The sequence below is a fragment of the Lithohypha guttulata genome, assembly GCF_036872675.1.
Source record: "Lithohypha guttulata strain CCFEE 5908 chromosome Unknown scaffold_4, whole genome shotgun sequence".
Taxonomy (NCBI): domain Eukaryota; kingdom Fungi; phylum Ascomycota; class Eurotiomycetes; order Chaetothyriales; family Trichomeriaceae; genus Lithohypha; species Lithohypha guttulata.
The window spans coordinates 1075817-1095105 of record NW_027042753.1 but is presented as its reverse complement, the minus strand read 5'-3'; the positions used below and the strand labels follow the sequence as shown (position 1 = coordinate 1095105).

Genomic DNA, 19289 nt, shown 5'->3' with positions numbered 1-19289 from the left:
AAGTATCTAACCGCAGAATAAAAACACAGGTTTCAACTTTCTTGTATACGAAACCAACCCTATTTCTGCACTCCGCCGCGTGAAGAGGTATAGATGGTAGATACTCTTCCGATCTTTCGATTGTTCAGTATGTCCTCGCTATTTACTACGTATACAGTCAGAGTCGTGTTGGGTGTGGATACATAGCGTGCAGTCCGGTCCGTGGTGCAGGGATACGGCACGGACATCGTTCCACGTTAGGATATTTTGCTTCCTTGTTAGTAAGCTAGATCTGCTGGTAGAAAGGGCACGACTCGACTTAGACGGAAGGAGGAGAAGGAACGAGAGCGTGCACGCGGAAAGAGGAGAATTTCAAGAAATAGGAGGTATGCTTCAGCGATGGGCACTGCCCTCTTTCAGCCTATTACTCGCATAAGGAGCACTATGCTCATGTTTGATTGTGTACAAGCGCCTGGTGTGTATTTAAACGACGCTCATCTTCTTACTCCGACAATCTGCCCAGCCTAGCATGTACTTTTATTCCCTAGAACTCCCTACTCCGAAGTCGAGAATACAACACGAATCTTGTGTATCCTAATTCATCTGTCTAAAAACATCGTTGCTCAGTGAGAAGGTCAATTCAACCATCTGTCATTGGTCGCTTCTCTTCCGTAAAAATACACGTCTGATACCGCCAACATCGCCGAGGCCCATTATCGATCTACGTCGGGGAGACTTGCTTCTTTGCTGTGTTAAGTGGTTCGCGGATGTGGACGATTCGGCGGAAACACTCGAGGTGCGGTCGAGGTGCGAACCCTGAGGTGTGCTGATGGCAGATGGTCGACCGCTATTGTTATTGGTTGCTAGTGGTGTAGATGTAGTACTCCAGCTTGAAACGCGGCGAGGGTTGTTATTCAGCGCCGAGACTCGAGTCTTTGGTGATATGATTGTGGTAGTCGTTGTTGTTGTCGGCGCAGTTACGGTCGTCGAGTTATTGATCGAGGTCGACGTAAGTGTTGGGCTGCGTGTAGAGTGAGAATGATTGTGAGATACTTGACTGCCACTAGCAGCTCGGGCTTTCGACATCATTGTTTCTACCCATGCATCGTTCGTAGGAGTACGTGGAGGATTTGTTGCTGGTGTTCTGCGATTCGCTGGAACTGGACCTGCACCTCCTAACGGTGTATATCTATTCGTCATAGTAACAGTCGTCGTTACAGCTGGCGAAGTCGTCGTAGTAGTCGACACCCGACTTGCTGGTCTGTATGACGGCATGGGACCTGAGATCCGGACTGGACGATCAAACCGAGCTGGACTAGTGCTCCTGGCGATGGGTAGGTCGTAATTAGGTGGTACCACAGGAACCGGAGGCGGTCGCCAGGGAGCCATTTCTGCCTTCTTCTCTTCCGCAGATTTTGGCCGATCGTTATCTGCTAAGCCAAAATCGAAATTCTGGTCGGGAACTGTGGCCTGTGGGTGTGACTGACCAGGTCCAGCAGTCTTTCTCAAACTTTCTGGTCCTTGTACTCCAGGATAGCCCGAGACTTCGAGCTTGTCATCCGTCAGGCCACGACCACCGTGATGTAGACTATATTCTCGCAGATATTCTGCAAGATCAGCCCAACCTCCTCCAACTCGCACCATGATTCGATCACCGTTTTCTCCAACAGCACGTACGAACAATTTTACCGGAGGAGCATCCTTCAGACGAGGATTTCTCAAATGATAGATTCGTACCAGATTAGGATTGTTACCAGCAGAATCACGGCCCTTCGCAGGTGATAGTTTGAGTACTCGACTTGGTGACGAAGCACGAGAGGATGTCTCTGAACTTGCATCGGACGAACCAGAATCAGAGCCGTTGGCAAGCCGAATCTTAGCCGGCATTGAAGCCAGTATACTTTTCAACTTATCGTCGAATGTCTCTGCCCTGGTCAAGTTGCTACGAGGTGTTTCTGGCACAGGGTTAGTAGTCCCGACTACAGCCGCTTCGTCGTTCTCAAGAGGAACAGTCTCCGGAGGAGGTGATGGCATTCTGGTCTGACTTGGTACCGGCAGACTCAGCCTCTTACTGGATCGTCTAGGCACCAAAGGCGGAGCTAAAGTTTGGTTTGCTGCCAAATAGGCACCCCTAAGGCTCAAAGGATCAACTCGGAGGCTTGGAGATGGAGAAGCTGGTAAGGGGGTCAGAGCTCCGAAAGTATTGTCATGATCTGCCAGTGGGTTTCCGGCTTCTTTGACAGGGGAAGTCATCTGTGCTTTTGTGACATCGTCGTAGAAAGTGCTCCGAGGACGATTTAAATTTGCGAGCATGTCGTAACTAGCACTTTTCTGTAGAACGACCTTGCGAATCTGCTCTTTCGGAACAAATTCGACGGACGCGACAGAGGCTCGGTGCATGATGGGTGGTCTGGTGGAGGATTGAGGCTCCACGCTATCAGATCTGCCGGTCATCCATGGAAATCCGTTCTTGTTGGTAGATGTTGAGCTACCAATTATGCTAATCCGTGGACTCGGAAGTACAGGAGTCGCTCGCGCGTCCATGATCTCGGCATTCTCAATGGAGTAGTTCGAGAAGGTTGATTCTGCCATGGAAATTTCCGAGACACCTCTTCTATGACCTTGGTCCGGTTTTGGATTGACTTCGCGAAGTGGTTTTCTTTTGACGCTGCTTGTACTTCGTGATGGAACCATCGAAGAGGTGGTGGAGTCCAACGAGGTACTGTGTTGTAGAGTTGGGAAAATGGGATCAGGCGATGCTGGCAGAGGAACCTTGGCTGGGGATGTGGTAGGCGTGCCAGATTTCTGGCTTTCTCTATGAGGTGTATCTTGGGCCATCTGGTTGCGAAGAACGACTCGTTCAGCTTGTGCAACCCATTCTGCATATTTGTTTTCAATGTTCTCGAGATCATTGATCCATGCTTGTGGCAAAGAGTCCTCTTGGCCTTCGAGCATGTCCAAAAGATCATCGACTCGTTTGCCAAGATTCGATACTCTAGTTCCAAAAAGTGCTTTGCCAGTTTCCAATTCTCTTTTGTTGAGTTTACGACTTTGCACCTCGTCTTGTACAATCTTGTTGATTGTCACCAATCCGAGCTTGACTTGGTCGATCGTTGTTATAAGATCAGGAATCTGGCGCAAGACGGTGAGTCGGATAGACCACGTCTCTAGAAGTATCTGCAAATTGGCCAGTACTGGGAATGATTGGATGACAGTCGCAGTAACCAGAGCAGTGAAATCCCTCATTCGACCGTAGCCCAACGAAGCTGATGACTGTGAGGTAGGATGGTGTGAGCTGAAGACATATTCCTTGATCTCATCCATGCCTAAAGTATCTATAGCATCCCAGATTTCATCAAGACGATCCTCATATTGCTGGACCACATGCTCAGGCAGAGAGCCATAGTATACAGCCTCTTTCGATTCTGGGGCTATAAAACCAGCACCCCACGCCCGGTCTGTACTGGAAGGCCATGACCAAGCTGCTACTTCGTTGGTCCACTCTTTCAATTTCTTCGCAGCTATGGCAGCGCGTATGCCCAGCTTTCGTTCCGATTCGGAGGCATCCAAAATGCTCCTGGCGATTGCGTTCTGTTCAGCTTGGTTTCTGCCTATAGCATCTGCTTGCTGCAGTGCTTCGAGAGTGGAATCAGGAGACAGATTCTTGAGCAGAGGGTCAAGTTCTCTTGCGGCGAATTGTGCTTTCCGAGTGGGGGAGCGCGAGGGAGATCTCGACGTAGAGAAGTTGCGCTTGTGAGCCGGTGGAGGCAACTGCGTGGAAACAGAGAGATGTGTAGGGTTTGGCTGCATTGCCGTCATACTTGGTTATAATTGTGGCATGGCAGTCTGGGTGGGAGAGGAGGCAGGAACGATCAATATGAGCAGCTACCTGGGTTGGTTCTCGAACGCCTCGGAAGGTCTTAGTTTTAGCGCTTTGCGGTGGTATCGTGATGGAGGGTGCTTGTGAGCATTTATCGTCGCTGTCTCAGAACTTCTTTCTTTCTACACTTCGTATACAACGGTTGCTATGGTTGGTAGTGACACACAACTGCACGTATCCGAAGCAGGAGTCTGTTATGCTTGGTAGAAAATACCTGTTCGGTACTAGCACTCAGTATTTCGTGCATGGTGACCAGGGTGATGCCAGGATCTTGACGAACTTTGAGGACTTGTGGAGTGTATTGGTCGCTTACTGTACTATGACGCGTCGCATTGTCGACACGGTGGTGAAGTTGCTGTTAAGAAAGCTCACGCAGCTGCTTTGAAGCGGTCAAGTTCATATGATGATCCCAACCATTTGTCCATACTCAGATTCGGCTCTCCTCGCCTATCATCGATATTCACATCATGCGTTTCAAGAGCAGAATCAAGTCGGTGACTATATTCGAGAAAGTATGCGCTTCACTGGCATCGCTGAATCCGATTGCCTGGTGTCGGTTGACTGAGGACGATGTCCAGTTCACGGTCATTCCTGATAAAGGAACACAATGTTGGTCCAGGCTACAGTTGGAAACGATTTTCGACAAGTACATTTGCCAGTCTGCTTCCGAGAAGAATACCATCAATCTCGAGATCCCGTTGCAAGCATTGTCGCGGGCACTGAAGTCCGCTTCAAATGCTACAGATGTGTGGATTAAGCTGACCAAGAAGGATAATGTGCCCATGCTCTCTCTAACAATTCATAGCAGTACCTATGTGGGAAACAACAGTGTAGTCACTGCGGAACCGATCACTGATGAGTTCGGTGAATTTGACGTTGATATTGATCTGAACGATCCGGCTTTCGGGGGAGCTGGATATGGACAGCATAGAGAAAGACAGACAGTTATTACTCAAGATATTCCTGTCAAGGTGCTTCATCCTAGTGACGTCGGAGGACTACATGAACCAAAGCTCCGAGAGCCTGATATACACATTTACATGCCAGGTCTGGCACAGGTCAAGAGTATATCGGACAAATTCACAAAATTAGCTACGGCAACCACTGTCTCGACCTCTGCAAAGAACGCGCCACGTCTCGAGATGAGTGCTAACATGTACGGTGCCCTGAAGATAGCAGTAAAGACAGATGCTCTATCAATCTCGAGCCTCTGGACAAACTTACTGAACCCCGACCTCGATGCGACCCAGTTTGAGGGCGGCGAGCAGGCAGTACGAGATCATCCCAGTACGAGGATGAAAGAGCTTGGCGGGCCTGATGGGCAGAATGAGGCTGGCTGGGCAAAGGTTAGAATCGATGCCAAGGATTGGTCGCGAGTCTTAAGTGTGGGCAGGGTGAGCAACAGGGTGATAGGCTGCATCATCGATGATATGGCGCTCATCATGTACTGTTGGATTGGCAACCAGGACGACGACGAAGAATCATGTCTCACAGTGAGTCTGGAAGCAATGTCAAGATCTTCTGCTAACAAGCTTGCAGTATTACATCAGCAGCTTTAGTGCTTAAGCTTTCTTTGTGACTGTCGACAACCGATAGACATATCCATAGGAAAGACTGAGATTGGAGTGGGGGGCACATGGCCGTATCTACGAAGAATGTCACGACTTCTGCCATATGAATACTTCACACAAGCGCGAAAAACCTTTGTCACTCTGTTGTACTCACTGGACGTGTGTATGGTAAAAAATGAAGTCGACAACGGACGCAACGCAAATTCGGCTTCTCGTCGCAGACCTTATGTTCGAGAGACATCAATAATCCGGTTCGCAGCAGGCGACGTCACCGATAACATCTTCCATCCGAAGAGTACAGAAACCGAAGGGTCCTACGAGACTTTTGCCAGGTCTCTAAACATATCGCCCGCCCTACTGCTACAGCAATATGCAGCTTAACACGAGTGAGCACGAGGGCTTCCAGTATTGACCACGGAGAGACTTGCAAAGAGGTCAAACGCGCGAGCTGGAGAGCAAGGTCGCGAGTGTGGCCACATTGCAGCTAAGAATCACGAGGGAAACATCAGAAAAACTCCTCTATCATCCCCGACTGGATATATACTGTCAGACGCGGGAAGAGCAGGGACGACTTCTCGATGTCGCAGAACATACCACTGCTCACATATCGTGTCGAGTTGAGCTGAATTTCGAGACCACGTACAACCTTCGGAGGTTGGCAGGTCACAAGTCTCGCTTCGAAACAACACACATCGTACAGATGGAAGAAGGATGTGACAAAAGACGAGCAAGTTTCTATCAGAACTGATTGAGCAACAACGACGATACTATCCCTCCTCACACCTGCACCTTTCTATAACTCGGCGGCCTCACCGCCCTACTAATCAATTTGCCACCCCAAACAGGCACCAAACTAATCGCCGCAACAGCCGCAACCCTCCAAACCCAGCTCCAACTAACCACATACGCAAGATCAAAATACGCTCCCAAAAACGGTACACTGGCCGCATAGAAGACACCCGTGCCAACGATGGATAATATCATGATGGGGTGCCAAGTCGTGATGCTCACGGCCACCATGATTAGCTCATTTAGCACGAGCACCGTGAAAGAAACGGATAGCATGCGTGGTCCGTCGACGGCTCCGACGAGGAGTTGAGATAGGCCTTGGATGACGATGCCTTGGTAGATACTGACTGCGACCCAGGTGAAGAAGGTCTTGTATGATAGGCTCTGTCCGGTCTTTAATTCCTTGTATAGCTCTGGGTATAAATTCGCGAGCTTCTCGTCAACGTCTCTGTCAAGCACAAGTGAGAAAACAGGCGCCATAGTGTATACAGTCGCATAGCCGACCAGCAGCCAATCCTTGAACAACCCCTTCGGGTCAAACTTCCCAGCAATATTGTACATTGTCTGACAGACACTAATAATCAGACCGCGATGGATGATAAATTGCGCCAATTTCGCAGAGCGCTTATAGCTGTTCCGCCCGTGCCAGACGAGCAGTTTTGTCACATGGCTGAATTGGGTGATGGAAAAATCCGCCGCGAGAGAGGCTTGTCGACCTTCTTTGCCGACGATGCCGATGCCGACGTCGGCGGCTTGGATCATGGAGACGTCGTTGCCGCCGTCGCCGATGCAGCAGACGCGTTTTTTAGTGTGTATGCGGATCAGGGATGCAACTTCTGCTTTTTGAGTTGGAGAGCAGCGGCAGGCGACGACGCAGGGGAGGGTGACTGCGATACTGATGAATTGTGTGCGGTGGTGGGTGAGCATGATGGCGAGGGATTCGCCGTCGATGAGCATGCAGACGTCGGATCTGTTTTGGAGGCCATCGAGGGCGTCTTGGGCTGCTTGCTTGTTGGGAATCTTGGCGATGGTTGTGATTGATTGGCCGCGGGCAACGAGGCGAGCAGATACAGCGACGCAGCGTGCTGTTTCGACTTTGTCGCCTGTCAGCATCCAGACCTTGACGCCTGCGTTGCGAAGGAGTTCGAGGGAGGGTTTAACGTCCTTCTGAAGCCGGTCTTCAACACCAGTGACGCCGAGTAGCTCTAGAGAGTGCTCCAGGTGCTGTGCCACTATTGATGCTATGTTGGTGTCGCGATTCTGCAAAGACAGGCTTGCGGTCCGGTACGCGGATGCGAAAGCGTCGTATTGTTGCTGTGTTAGCTTCTTGCGGCCAACGACTAGAGTACGAAGACCTTCTCGAGCCATGTTTGCAGTCTCTTCATTGAGCCAATCATTTGCTGCCACGATAGTACTCATTACTGTATCAGCGCCTTTCTGGTAGAAGACCAGGTCGTCAGTAATGTTCAAATCTGGCAGATCAGAAGAGACACGGACTATGACACCCATACGTTTGCTGTCGGATGTGAATGGGAAAATGTCGAGAATTTGGGCGGTGAGGACGATCTTGTTGGTCGTCGTGGATTGCAAAGTGATCATCTCGCGTGTACGCTGGTGCAATCTTAGTCCCACACTTTCCGTGAACTCGACAATAGCAATCTCATCGGGTGAAGAAGCCTGATATGAGGTTATCTGTTCGCCGTTAACTTCTTCAGTCGATGGTGTCACATTGTGACAGAGTGCAAGTGCAACCACGAGGTCGCGTACGCGAGTTCCGACCTCTCGTCGACTGCGAGGTGTAGTGCCATTTGTACGAGCAAGTTGCTTTTGTTCCACATCCTGGGCGAATGCTTGGTCAATATAGGTCGAGACTTCCTCCATTGCTTCTCCAGCATATGATACTGTGCCAACATGAATCTTCTTAAGCTGCATTTCGTTTTGAGTCAAGGTTCCTGTCTTGTCCGAGAGCAGATACTCGATGCGACCAAGATCCTCCGGGATAGTGCTAGTACGGACCACAGTGTCTGGGATTCCCCGATCGCGTTCGATGAAATGGGCATAGACAGTCTTGCCCATGTCAAGGTTGACACGCAGACTGATAGGAATGATAGTCGAGAACAAGATCAAATATATCATGATTGCAACATACCATGGTTTCTTGTTCGATGGCTCGAAGCCTTCCAGAGCAACCAGAATGATTGACAGACTAAGTGTCATTATGCACAAAATTTTGGTGAGTGTATTGATCTCCATTTCCAGAAGACCAATCTTTGATCGAGACTGACTCGTTGACATAGCTGATCGTGTTTGCTTACCAGTATAAATGATAGCAGCAAGTGTAGTCGTGTTCGACGCTAACACAGTATTGGCCCAAGCAGTATTATCAATAGACAAAGGCACAGATGTGGTTGATGGATCTGACTCGGCTGTATTCGCATCTTCGTCCTCTCTATCCTTAGCAACATGTGGATCATAGGCTGATGGTGCAGGTGTCAGAGCTGCAGTTCCTACAAAATCATTGACCTTCTGACTTGGGGCGCCAGCGGCGATTCGTAGCCGACGTAAATCGGCCACATTCAGACCTTGAGTCAGTGGACAAGGAAGTCGGAGCTTCCAGTCTGTCTCACCATCCAACTGATCAGTTCTAATAAAGGTTTCCGCTGCAGACGAATCTTCAGCAGGCGACTGATCAGGTACAATATCTACTACTGCCTCAGCAGGAGTGCTTTTCAGAATGATCACATCGGCAGGCACTCGGCGGTTCTTGTCCAGTTTCAGGACGTCGCCGACCTTGAGATCCCTCGACTTTTTCTGAATCTCCAGAGCAGGTGTGGCAATCGGTCGACCTGAGACATCCTGGTCCAGGGCCAGCACTGTATACAGCTCAGAATTAGCTTCGGCATCACGGCGCCTCCTTGCGATGTCGTCAAATGCCTCCTTGCCGATAGATATGGTTAAGACGAAGACGAGAGGAGCAATGTAGGTCGACATGTAACCGATGCGTAAATATGGGATGATTTGCGACAGAGCTACAAGCAGAAAGTAGATGTTGAGGAAGAAGCGAAACTCGTTGTAGAGGGTCAAGGGTAAGAAGGACCATAAAGAGTACTTAGCATTAGAGACAATATTGGGAGGATATCGTTTCTGCTGCAGACGGGCAACTTCGATCTCTCTTGAGTCCTTGTTGCTAACTTCAGGTTCCTCGCGCAACTCAGCATATTCCTGTCGCATGTAACCAGCAAGCTGCACACTCTGCCTTAAACTTGAACGGCGTGAGTGGTGGACTGGGCGTGATCGTGTGGTGGTTCTATCGACTCGACGGACGTTCCAGCCGCGAGAGTCCTCGTCCAACTCATCTCCAAGCAGACCTTCAAGGTCATCACCACGATCTCGTTGCTGCTTGCGTCCTTTGGCAGGCCAGAAACGCTGGGGCGAACGCTCAAGCATGGGCTTCAGAGGCACAGAGTTGATCGTGGGAGTAGGATGCCATGGTGAAGATCGAGCGTTCGCGGATCGAGGCTTGGGCTTTGGGCTAGCATAGTCCAGTTCATCTAAGTCAAGATCATCTTCGGGATCTGTGTCGTGACCGGTAGTGGGATGGTATTCGTATGGTAGAGGCATTTCCACGATCCATCATTCCATGTAGGCTGGAGGACCCTGAAGACTCAGCTCGATGTGATGTGCTGAATAGAGATGTGCTATCGGCTCGAATGGCTGCGTCCAAGTCGTATATCTCTTTTGTGTCTGTGAAATTCGTCAAATATTGTGCATGAGCTTGTGATTTCAGATTGTTATACAAACAGGATTGATTGTCTCTATAAGCGCAGGCATTAGCATTTCACATGGCTCAGGCTGCAGGCGCAAGGATAGACCCGCAGACTAAGCTCCGGAAGACACAGGGGTGGACCTTAGCGCAGGTCGTGGAGCAGACCTCCCTAAATTTCGGCTCCTGGAGGCTTCAACTTTCCTCAAGACTGCTCGATCGGGCTATCTCGAAAGACCGATACAACTACCTCTTCCAACTGCCATTGATATGGGAAGGAGTAACACAATGTATCAACACAGTTTTTGATCGATTCTATTCTTTTGCGACTTGTGGAACAAAAGCCACGAGGTAAGCATTGCGCGCTGCAACACGTCACCCTCGCTCTCAGTCGCATGGCCACCGTGGCTGACCAGAGACACAGCATTTCCCATACCGAAAGGAGGACATTATTATGGACTTCTCTAATTTGTCGCGCGACGACCAAGATGAAACTATGACAACAACGAAAGAGAGCCACTGGCAGCCCGCGCTGAGGCCGAACGACGATGAGATGGAACAGAGTGATGTTTCTTCGTCTGTTCAGCAGCAACAGATAGAGGGACCTACCCAGAGACCGAGCTTACAACCATCCATGTCGCATTTCTCCTTCTCACACCAAGACGATGACGAGGAGGAAGTAGGAGAGCAGTCAGGTCCAGCGCGTCTTGATCCATCTTGGGGAATCAAGCGTACCGACTCAGCACATCTCCTGGATAATGTTCGCCGCTCTCCATCGTTTCCTCCTCCAGAACCGGATCTTGACCAAGTCGAGCGATTGGTGCCTGTGCAAACCTCGAGCCATGCCCTGTCAGACGATCGAATTGGTACAGAAGAAGAACCCGAGCCACTATCGAACGCTGCCGAAGTTGAATATGTTCCTGAAGTTGAGGGAATCGAAGACCCAGAAAAATCACGGTATGACGAAGGAGTGCCACTGATAAGTTCAGAGCCACACCCAAGAAATCAGCCAGAATCTGTAAGCCAGGAGGACGACTACTTCACTCAGCTGGAACAGAAACCTGATGAGACCGACCTGCGTCCGTCACTTGAACGAAAAGAGACGGAAGATGTGTTAGATAGTCTCGGTGCCAGCAACACCACTCCCGACTCTCCTCCTTTGCCAGCCATACCAGAATCCGACCAAGAGTTACCGCCTACTTCTAAAGAGATAGACCTTGCCGCAGCTTTCGGTGATGGCCTTGAGGGTGAGGAGGATTTGGCTGCTGCTTTTGCCCAGACTGCTGAGCCTGAACAAGATCCTTGGAAGGCAGCCATGGATGATGGCGACAATTTCCTGGTTGATGATGCTGATGATCTGCTTTCCGATTCTGAGGACGAGCAACAACCACAACCTTCACAACAGCTGCAGGTAGCTCGAGGACAGCAAGCACGTACTTCCGCCGTGTCACACTCAAATCCTTATGCACCACATCAACCATCGACCGCAGAGCTAACCCAATTCGACTCCACTACCCAGAACATAGGTTTACAGAGACCGATGCAGAGTCCCATGAACGCCTTCCAGGCACAGCAGCGACCATCAAATATCAACAACAGAGCTGCAAGCTATGTTGACCAGGCTAAAGGTGGCTACAAATCGCCCTACGACTTACCCATGGATCTTGCTCCTAAGAAACGGGTACAAACCCAGCGCGTCGCATCGTCAACCAACGCAGTCCCTCCACCCCCGAGGTCGAGCAGCATTAACACCGACAAACAGCTTCAATCACCCTTTAGTCCCCATCCGCCATCGTACAACACACTCGCCACCTCTTCGCCTCTAAGCCCTCCAACCACCAATTTAGCTGCTGGACCGGTACAAGCAGTCCCTCCAGCTGCTAAGCGGCAAGCCTCCGGATTTTTTGAGGAATTGCCAATCGCTCCCAAATCTAGGCCACCACAACCTGCTCCACGTATACCCGTTTCACAACCACAATCGAGTCTACCAAGTTTACCACCGTACCAGAACACAGGCTTTGCAGCTAATCCCGTGCAGCAGCAGCAACCACCTCAACAAGCTGTAGACCCTTATGCACAGTTTCAACTACAGCGCCCCGAAAAGCTTGACCCTTATGCAAACGTGCCTATACCACCTACGCAGAGCTCTTTGGGCCCGACGCCTCCAGCTGTAGCTTCTCGCTACTCTCCTGCCCCTCCTGCGGCAGTGAATGGTATCAAAGCGTCGCCTTCACCACGATATTCGCCGGCTCCTCCTGCGCAAGCAGCAGGGCCACGTTACTCACCTGCACCTCCTGTACAAGCGAATCGATATGTCTCGCAACCACTACCTGGAGCTAGCTTTCCTCATCTGCCTAGAACCTCTAGTCCTTTAGCTCAACACAGAAGGTCCATTGACGACACCGCCAATCGAGCACCACCCCGACCACTACCACCACACCATGCTGCCTCTTTCTCTGCAGCCGCCGCGACCAGCATGTCGCCTCCTCGTGGTATGGATCCTGCTAAGCAAGAAATTGTACCACCGAGACGTCCTCAGACTCAATCTCCAAGCAGGCAAATGACTCGTCCAGGTATTCCTTCTCGTATAGTACCTCCCCCTAATCGCCCAGCTTCAGCTCTTGGGCAGCTATCACCTACACGGTCGCAGCCCCTTCAGAGCATATTGTCACCTCCTCGTCAGTCTCAATTGCGGCCTGTAGAACAGTTGGATTACATAAGGCCGGCGGACGAAACCGTGAATGATCCACTAGAAAGATGGAAGGGTGCACCCATATTCACCTTTGGATTTGGTGGCACAATAATCACGAGTTTCCCAAAACGCACTCCTCGTTACAATGCTGCAGCTACACGTCCTCAGATAAAAGCTACTGCTGGTGAAGTAAACATCAAGAAGCTCAATAGTGTCTTGAATCCTTCTGAGAACTCGACTGAATTTCCTGGCCCACTGAAAGGCAAAACCAAGAAGAAGGACATCCTTACCTGGCTTTCATCTAGCATAAAGAGACTAGAAGCCGATGTTATGTCCCATCCGAGCAAACGTCTCGAGGAGAAGGTGTTGCTGTGGAAAACTATAAGAGTGCTCGTTGAGCAAGATGGCAATCTTGACACTCCACAAGCTGTCCAAAACGTCAGCGCTCTTTTGTTGCCAGGGGTATACGGAGCTGATGATTTGAACCGGTCTGAGAACAACGTTCAAGATCTATCCTCCGGAATCTACCGTCCAGCTAGCTTTACCGCCAAGACCGAGACTGTAGATCCTTTGGCAGTAGAAGGACTGAGGAAGACACTACTAAAAGGCAAGCGCGAGGATGCCGTTTGGCAGGCAGTCGATAGCCGGCTTTGGTCCCATGCACTACTTTTAGCCTCAACACTTGATCGATCGGTCTGGAAGCAGGTCGTGGCAGAGTTTGTGAGACAGGAAGTTAGAACCATCGGTGCTAATTCAGACTCGTTGTGTGCGTTCTACGAGATTCTGGGTGGTAATCTGGAGGAAAGCATCGACCAACTTGTGCCTCCTTCTGCACGAGCTGGCTTACAGATGGTTAGCAAAATTGAGAGTGCCGGACCAACACGAAATGCATTGGATGGTCTGGACCGATGGAAGGAGACACTCTGCCTGGTGCTGAACAATCGCAGCCACGAAGACCAGCGAGCTCTCCTGACTTTGGCAAGACTACTGTCAGATTATGGTCGCATCGAGGCTGCCCATATGTGCTACCTCTTCGCCCGGAGCCCTGCGTTGCCTCATATGTTTGGTGGTGCAGATGATCAGAATACAATGATCGTACTGCTTGGAACTGATCACCAGCGTCAACAATCAACATTTCACAACGATACAGATGCCATATTGCTTACGGAAGTTTACGAATTTGTGACGTCGTCCTTAACAGCTGGATCAACTGGAGCACCGATGCCACACCTGGCTGCTTTCAAGCTTCGACGTGCGAATGAGCTCGCTGATATAGGTATGAAGGCCGAGGCGCAGGCCTACTGCGACGCGATTGCAGCAGGGTTAAAGTCGAACACAAAACATTCCCCCTACTACAATCCTCTGCTATTGGGAGAGGTGGAAGATTTGTCAAATCGTCTCAAGCAAGTACCGGTGCAAAGTGCATCCTGGATTGCTAAACCTAGCGTCGAAAGAGTAACTGGCTCTCTTCTGAGCAAGTTCAGCAGTTTCGTCATAGGTGAAGATTCAGACGCTGAATCAAAGGGATCTGCTCGTGAGGCTGCTGAAGCTCAGCCGTTCGCAAATATCTCAGGCTCTCCATCTCTAAGTCGCAACGCGTCTCAAACAGACTTATACGGTTCGTATCCGACACCGATACAGATGACACCTGTGGTTGCCGCAACCGCAGCCGGGTCAAGATATGCCCCTAATGGTATGAGCTCTGCCAGGTCATCCTCAGAAATAGCGCGCGGACGTGCATCTATGGAGTACCAACGTTCACCTCCCTCAACGTCTCATTCTAATCATGTCAATTCTAATATGTATATGCCGACGATGCAACCCGCACAAAATCCATATTCACCAGTGACGATGTCGCCTCCAGCAACTGGCTATCAGCCAAATCCATATCAACCCAGTCCAGAATCACATATGCCAATACTTGCGGAGGAGATGTCTCCACCTAGCCAACCGATGTCATATGCACCTGTGGCTCCATCAACAAACGGCATTGCAGTTCAACCAGCATTTGGGGGATATACGCCGCTAGAACCACCTTTCGAACCACAGCAGCAAGCGATTGATGAGAACGAATATGTGCCTGAGCAGGCTCAGACTGGGTTTGAGCCTCCTTCAGCCGACACCGGATATGGCTACCAACCTCCAGACGATGCAGGTTATGTGCCTTATGAGCCAGAACCAGAATCGGAAGATGAAAAATCAAAGCCTAAGAAGTCTTTCGTAGACGATGACGAGGATTTCGCAAGGGTTGCAAACAATGTTCCTGCGCCACAACAACACGACGGTGCAGCAGAGCAGGCACGAAAGAAAGCCAACGATGCAGCTGCTGACGCAGCTTTCCGTGCAGCTGCAGAAGAGGACGCTAAACGTGCCAAAGAACAAGCAGCGCAGAAGAAAGGAAGCGGCTCCTGGTTAGGCAGTTTCTTTGGTGGGGCTAAAAAGCCAGAATCGCTCGATGCTGGATCCAGCAACAAGGGAGGCGACGCTAAAGTGCATCGTGTACATTTAGGAGAGTCGAAGATGAAGTTGTACTATGATAAGGACAAGAAGAAGTGGATAAATCCAGACAACCCAGAAGCGAGTGAGAAGAAGGCCGCGCCTCCTCCACCAAGGTCAAACACAAGCTCTGTACCTCCGCCAATGGGCGGGCCTCCGAGAAGTGTATCGACACCATTCTCCTTGCCTGCTGGTGGGTTGAGCAGAAGTGGTACACCTGTCTCCGTTGCCGTTGATACAGGTAGTGAAGGTGGAGATTCTCGACCAGGTACTGGACACGGTCAGCCAGCCGGATTTGCAGCAACACTACCGCCCGGAACTCAGCAAAGTCTTGGCATAGGAGGTACGAGCTCCTCGCCTACACCTTCGAGTGGTCCGGCACCACCTGGTTCAGGGCCACCTACGAGGCCTCCGAGCGCATTGAGTAATGCGAGTGGTTTGGATGATCTTCTTGGTGGCCCACCTGGAGCTGGCAATAGGAGAGTTAGCGGCAGGGCCGCCAAGGGGAAGAAAGGACGTTACGTGGATGTAATGGCTCAGTAGAGCGTGCGGACATAGCTGTGGTATGCAGATTTTATCTTATAATACAAAGACTCCGAAGTTACAACTATCCTTATTCTTTGGAGCGTGTCCACATCATCACTGAGCTGCCGCGATCTTATTACTATCGCTGGTGTAAAGTTCGAAGCATAAAGGCATCAATTGTATAAAGTCCTGATCAGGACGACAACGTCAGTCGTTGTGCTTCAATCTATCCACCAAAGCTCGATAAATCATGGCGTGAACCTGCATGAACTTTGTAGCATGTATCGGAGTTCAAGCTCAGAATCCCTTCCGATAGCTGTTGGTCGCACAAGTATATCGCTTTCGAGGAAGGAGCAAAGAGCATTCCTTTCTGCTTCCTCAGCTTTGACGCAGCATGTTCATCCACCAAACCCCAACTTCCAAGCACTTCGCCTACTCAACAATCATAGCGGATGGTCGCGATAACTAAGACAAGAACATGATCAATCGGCACAATTGAGACATCCTGTACAGTCAAAAGCCTTGAGTGTGTTGAACTCACCAATTCTGTTGTGAGTGCTCGAAGTACCAGAAAGACCTGGCTGATATGGTGATCAGCCTCACAGCAGTGAATCTGTGCCCTGCATATGAAACTCTCTATCGTCTCTAATACTTTACCTTGCTAGTCGCGCTCAAGCAGCTTTGTTCTCGCCTGCTTTCAATTCTCGACTCGGTTGCACCAGCAAGGCCCTTGGGGCTGCATCGTCAACTCACCCACTACCACACTAGCTCTGCCTAGGAATATAGCCTTACACAACGTCCTGTTACACGTGGAAATAGCCACCGAGTGCTTGTCTGGTCGGTTTGCGTCTCCCTAGCAGGAGGAGAACAGACTTCTGGTAAACTCATCAGTCACTCCTTCGATCAAGGCCGAATCACAATAAATCGTCGAACAGATGGTGTGTTCCAACGACTTCTCATAGGACACATTGACAGTGTGACACGAGGTCGACGAAACAGCTGCGCCAAGACCACCCACTAGACGTTAGTGCGGTGCTAGCGAGCAATGCTAGCACTGGCACTGCACAAACGGGTTCGAAGCTTACATCCACAAACGTGATCAAACGTGATCATTCATCTCATCAACCCTATCACGTGTCTTGCGGAATACAACCAGAGCGGATGACCTTGATCAAGTATGTTTGGAATCAGCTTGTCTTGGATGCAGAGCAAGCCTGCCTACTGCATGTCCCAATCATGTCTCCTTGTCCTCTGCATACCTCTATGCCTCACTCGGCATCGCTGTGCATTGTCTTTGCTAACAATCCGTCTGCTAGATCATACCATCCTCTAGGTAAACTGCACAATCACTTATAGGTCGCGCTATTTCAAGCGAGTGCAAAGCGACGCGAGCATTAGTGAAGCCTTTGGCGAGACCATCGAAATGGCAACCAACAATCCGCCGTCTCCGAATAGCAACAAGCGCAAGAGAGACCATAGCGAGTCAGGTCCTGGACGCGGTATGAAAGCTCCTGCTACAAATGGCGACAACTCTGCAAACGCGATGTTTATTTCCCTCTTGCAAGGAATCGACGAAAACACAGGTCCAGTAGCCGCGCAAGATGAGACATCTCGTACCGCGCAAGCCGCTCTACAGCAGCAACAATCCTCTTACCCCGAGCCGAACGTCTTTGACCATTCCGGACAGACCGCATTTGACGAATCTCATCTGCAGCCAGCTCTGCCACATCATCAACTGCAAGCTAGTGGTCAAAGCATCTTCGACGCTCGACAGCCGCAGCCAGGCAAGCCGGCAGTGGGCACTCAAGCCTGGCACCAGCAGAGGAAGGACAGTCACAAAGAGGGTAAGTTGTGCATAATGCAGCATGTGAGTGTCGCTAAAACAACTCATAGTTGAGAGAAGACGTCGAGAAGTAATCAACGAGGGTATCGAGAACATTGCCAAAATGATCCCCGGCCAGGACAAGAACAAAGGCCACATCCTGGCTAGCGCATGCCGATACATACAAGAACTGCAAGCAAAGATAGCCTCCTTCGACAGCGAACGCAATGTCTTCGAGATCACGCAGCAAGAGTTGACAAGGAGGAACGAAAGTCTAAGAGATAGCGCCCAGCGTGCATGGCAAGAGACCGCCAAATGGATGGGCCGATGCCGTGAGGCAGGTCTACAGTTTGACGACTACGATGGCAGTGTCGAAGCTGCGGAAGCTTTGGAAGAGAACACTAACCTGGCAGGCGTAGCCTCCAATGGCGAAGGATATGCTGTTGACAAGGCAGAAAATACCGTCTCTTAGAAGGGGCGGTTACATTCTGCACCACAGTCTGCAGCCTCTGCTGTGCAAGACCTGGAAATGACTGCAAAATTGGCATGTACGCTTGATGCGATGGCTCAAGGTCATGCATGAGCGGTTTATGAGTGATTCGGGCAGTATCGCAACACAATTGTTGGGGAAGTATATGAAGTTCTTGCATGCTTACCTGTCATATGGAAGTGGATCGCATTACTGGGCATGAATATTGAGATATCCTACCACAGAGATGTGTGATAAATGTGCATTCTTTCATAGCCTAACCGGAAATCTTCTTGTACATTGGTCCTGACTTTTTACGGCAATGCAACCATGGCTCAAGTCTCATTTGAAGGAGCAACGCAGAATGAAAGAAGACAATACACATGCCGCACGGATTCTCTGCCCTCATCTCTTACAGTTTACTATCCTTCCACTTTGGATTCCGCTTCTCCACAAAAGCCAACACCCCCTCATGGATATTCTCACCAACAGCAAGCCTCTCCCCATACAGCAACGCTTGAACCCTCGTCGCATTCTCAACACTAGCATCCTCCCACCCAGCATCAACGCCCGCCTTCGACACAATCACACTATCCGGACTATTCGCACTAATCTCCCTCGCAAGTGCCAACGCCTTCTGAACGACAGGTCTCTGTACGATCTGTTCGGTACCTTCAGCCAGTGGGTCAGCATGATCCTCCACGACGGCATTAATAATGCCCCATTCCCTAGCTTCGTCCGCCGATATAATTCGACCCGTCAATGCCACCTCCATCGCGCGCACGCGGCCGATCTGTCTGCAGAGTCTAGGCAACGCGCCCGCCGCAGCGACGACTCCCCTTTTGACTTCAGGGAGACAGAACTTCGCAGACTTGCTCGCGACCACGAGATCCAGATTCGCGACGGCTTCCATACCGCCTCCGAATGCGATGCCGTTCACCGCGCCGATGACGGGTTTCTTGCCGCTTCGTCTGCTGAGGCCCGCGAAGCCGCCAGCTGGTATTTCGCGACGGACAGACGGTTTACCTTGGAGACGAGCTTTGTTGTGTTCGTTCCATTCTTTGAGGTCGGCGCCTGCGCAGAATGCTCGTCCGGCGCCTGTGACGATGCAGACGCGCAGGCTTGGCTCGTTATCGTACCATGTTAGGAGGGCTTGGAGGTCGTGGTGGATGGCTGACGGGATGGAGTTTAGGTGACGGGGGCGGTTGAAGATTATGAGGAAGGTGTGTGGTTGGGGGAAGAGGATGTTAGCGTAGGTTTGCGACGGGGGTGGAGATTTGAAGCTAGCTTGGCTGGCTGACAT

The 19289-nt window shown here is 50.6% G+C and overlaps 6 protein-coding genes across 6 annotated transcripts; 3 read left to right on the top strand and 3 right to left on the bottom strand.

Annotated features, from left to right (window-relative positions):
* Positions 1–630: 630 nt before the first annotated feature.
* LTR64_005541 (uncharacterized protein) lies at positions 631–3798 on the bottom strand (the record flags this gene model as incomplete). The annotated part of the gene is made up of 1 exon (XM_064899879.1): positions 631–3798. The coding sequence occupies one exon, from the start codon at positions 3796–3798 to the stop codon at positions 631–633; it is 3168 nt and encodes a 1055-aa protein (XP_064753191.1).
* A 528-nt stretch (positions 3799–4326) lies between these two features.
* On the top strand, positions 4327–5425 carry hus1 (Checkpoint protein hus1; the record flags this gene model as incomplete). The annotated part of the gene is made up of 2 exons (XM_064899878.1): positions 4327–5352; positions 5399–5425. 2 exons carry the CDS (start codon positions 4327–4329, stop codon positions 5423–5425), a joined length of 1053 nt encoding a protein of 350 aa, XP_064753190.1.
* A 782-nt stretch (positions 5426–6207) lies between these two features.
* NEO1 (putative aminophospholipid-translocase) lies at positions 6208–9840 on the bottom strand (the record flags this gene model as incomplete). Its single annotated transcript, XM_064899877.1, has 2 exons — positions 6208–8314; positions 8369–9840. The coding sequence occupies 2 exons, from the start codon at positions 9838–9840 to the stop codon at positions 6208–6210; spliced, it is 3579 nt and encodes a 1192-aa protein (XP_064753189.1).
* A 596-nt stretch (positions 9841–10436) lies between these two features.
* Positions 10437–15713, top strand: SEC16 (vesicle coat component; the record flags this gene model as incomplete). The annotated part of the gene is made up of 2 exons (XM_064899876.1): positions 10437–12567; positions 12829–15713. 2 exons carry the CDS (start codon positions 10437–10439, stop codon positions 15711–15713), a joined length of 5016 nt encoding a protein of 1671 aa, XP_064753188.1.
* Positions 15714–16856: 1143 nt separating this feature from the next.
* CBF1 (basic helix-loop-helix protein) lies at positions 16857–17989 on the top strand (the record flags this gene model as incomplete). Its single annotated transcript, XM_064899875.1, has 3 exons — positions 16857–16870; positions 17052–17539; positions 17589–17989. 3 exons carry the CDS (start codon positions 16857–16859, stop codon positions 17987–17989), a joined length of 903 nt encoding a protein of 300 aa, XP_064753187.1.
* Positions 17990–18169: 180 nt separating this feature from the next.
* LTR64_005536 (uncharacterized protein) lies at positions 18170–19289 on the bottom strand (the record flags this gene model as incomplete). The annotated part of the gene is made up of 2 exons (XM_064899874.1): positions 18170–18173; positions 18403–19289. The coding sequence occupies 2 exons, from the start codon at positions 19287–19289 to the stop codon at positions 18170–18172; spliced, it is 891 nt and encodes a 296-aa protein (XP_064753186.1).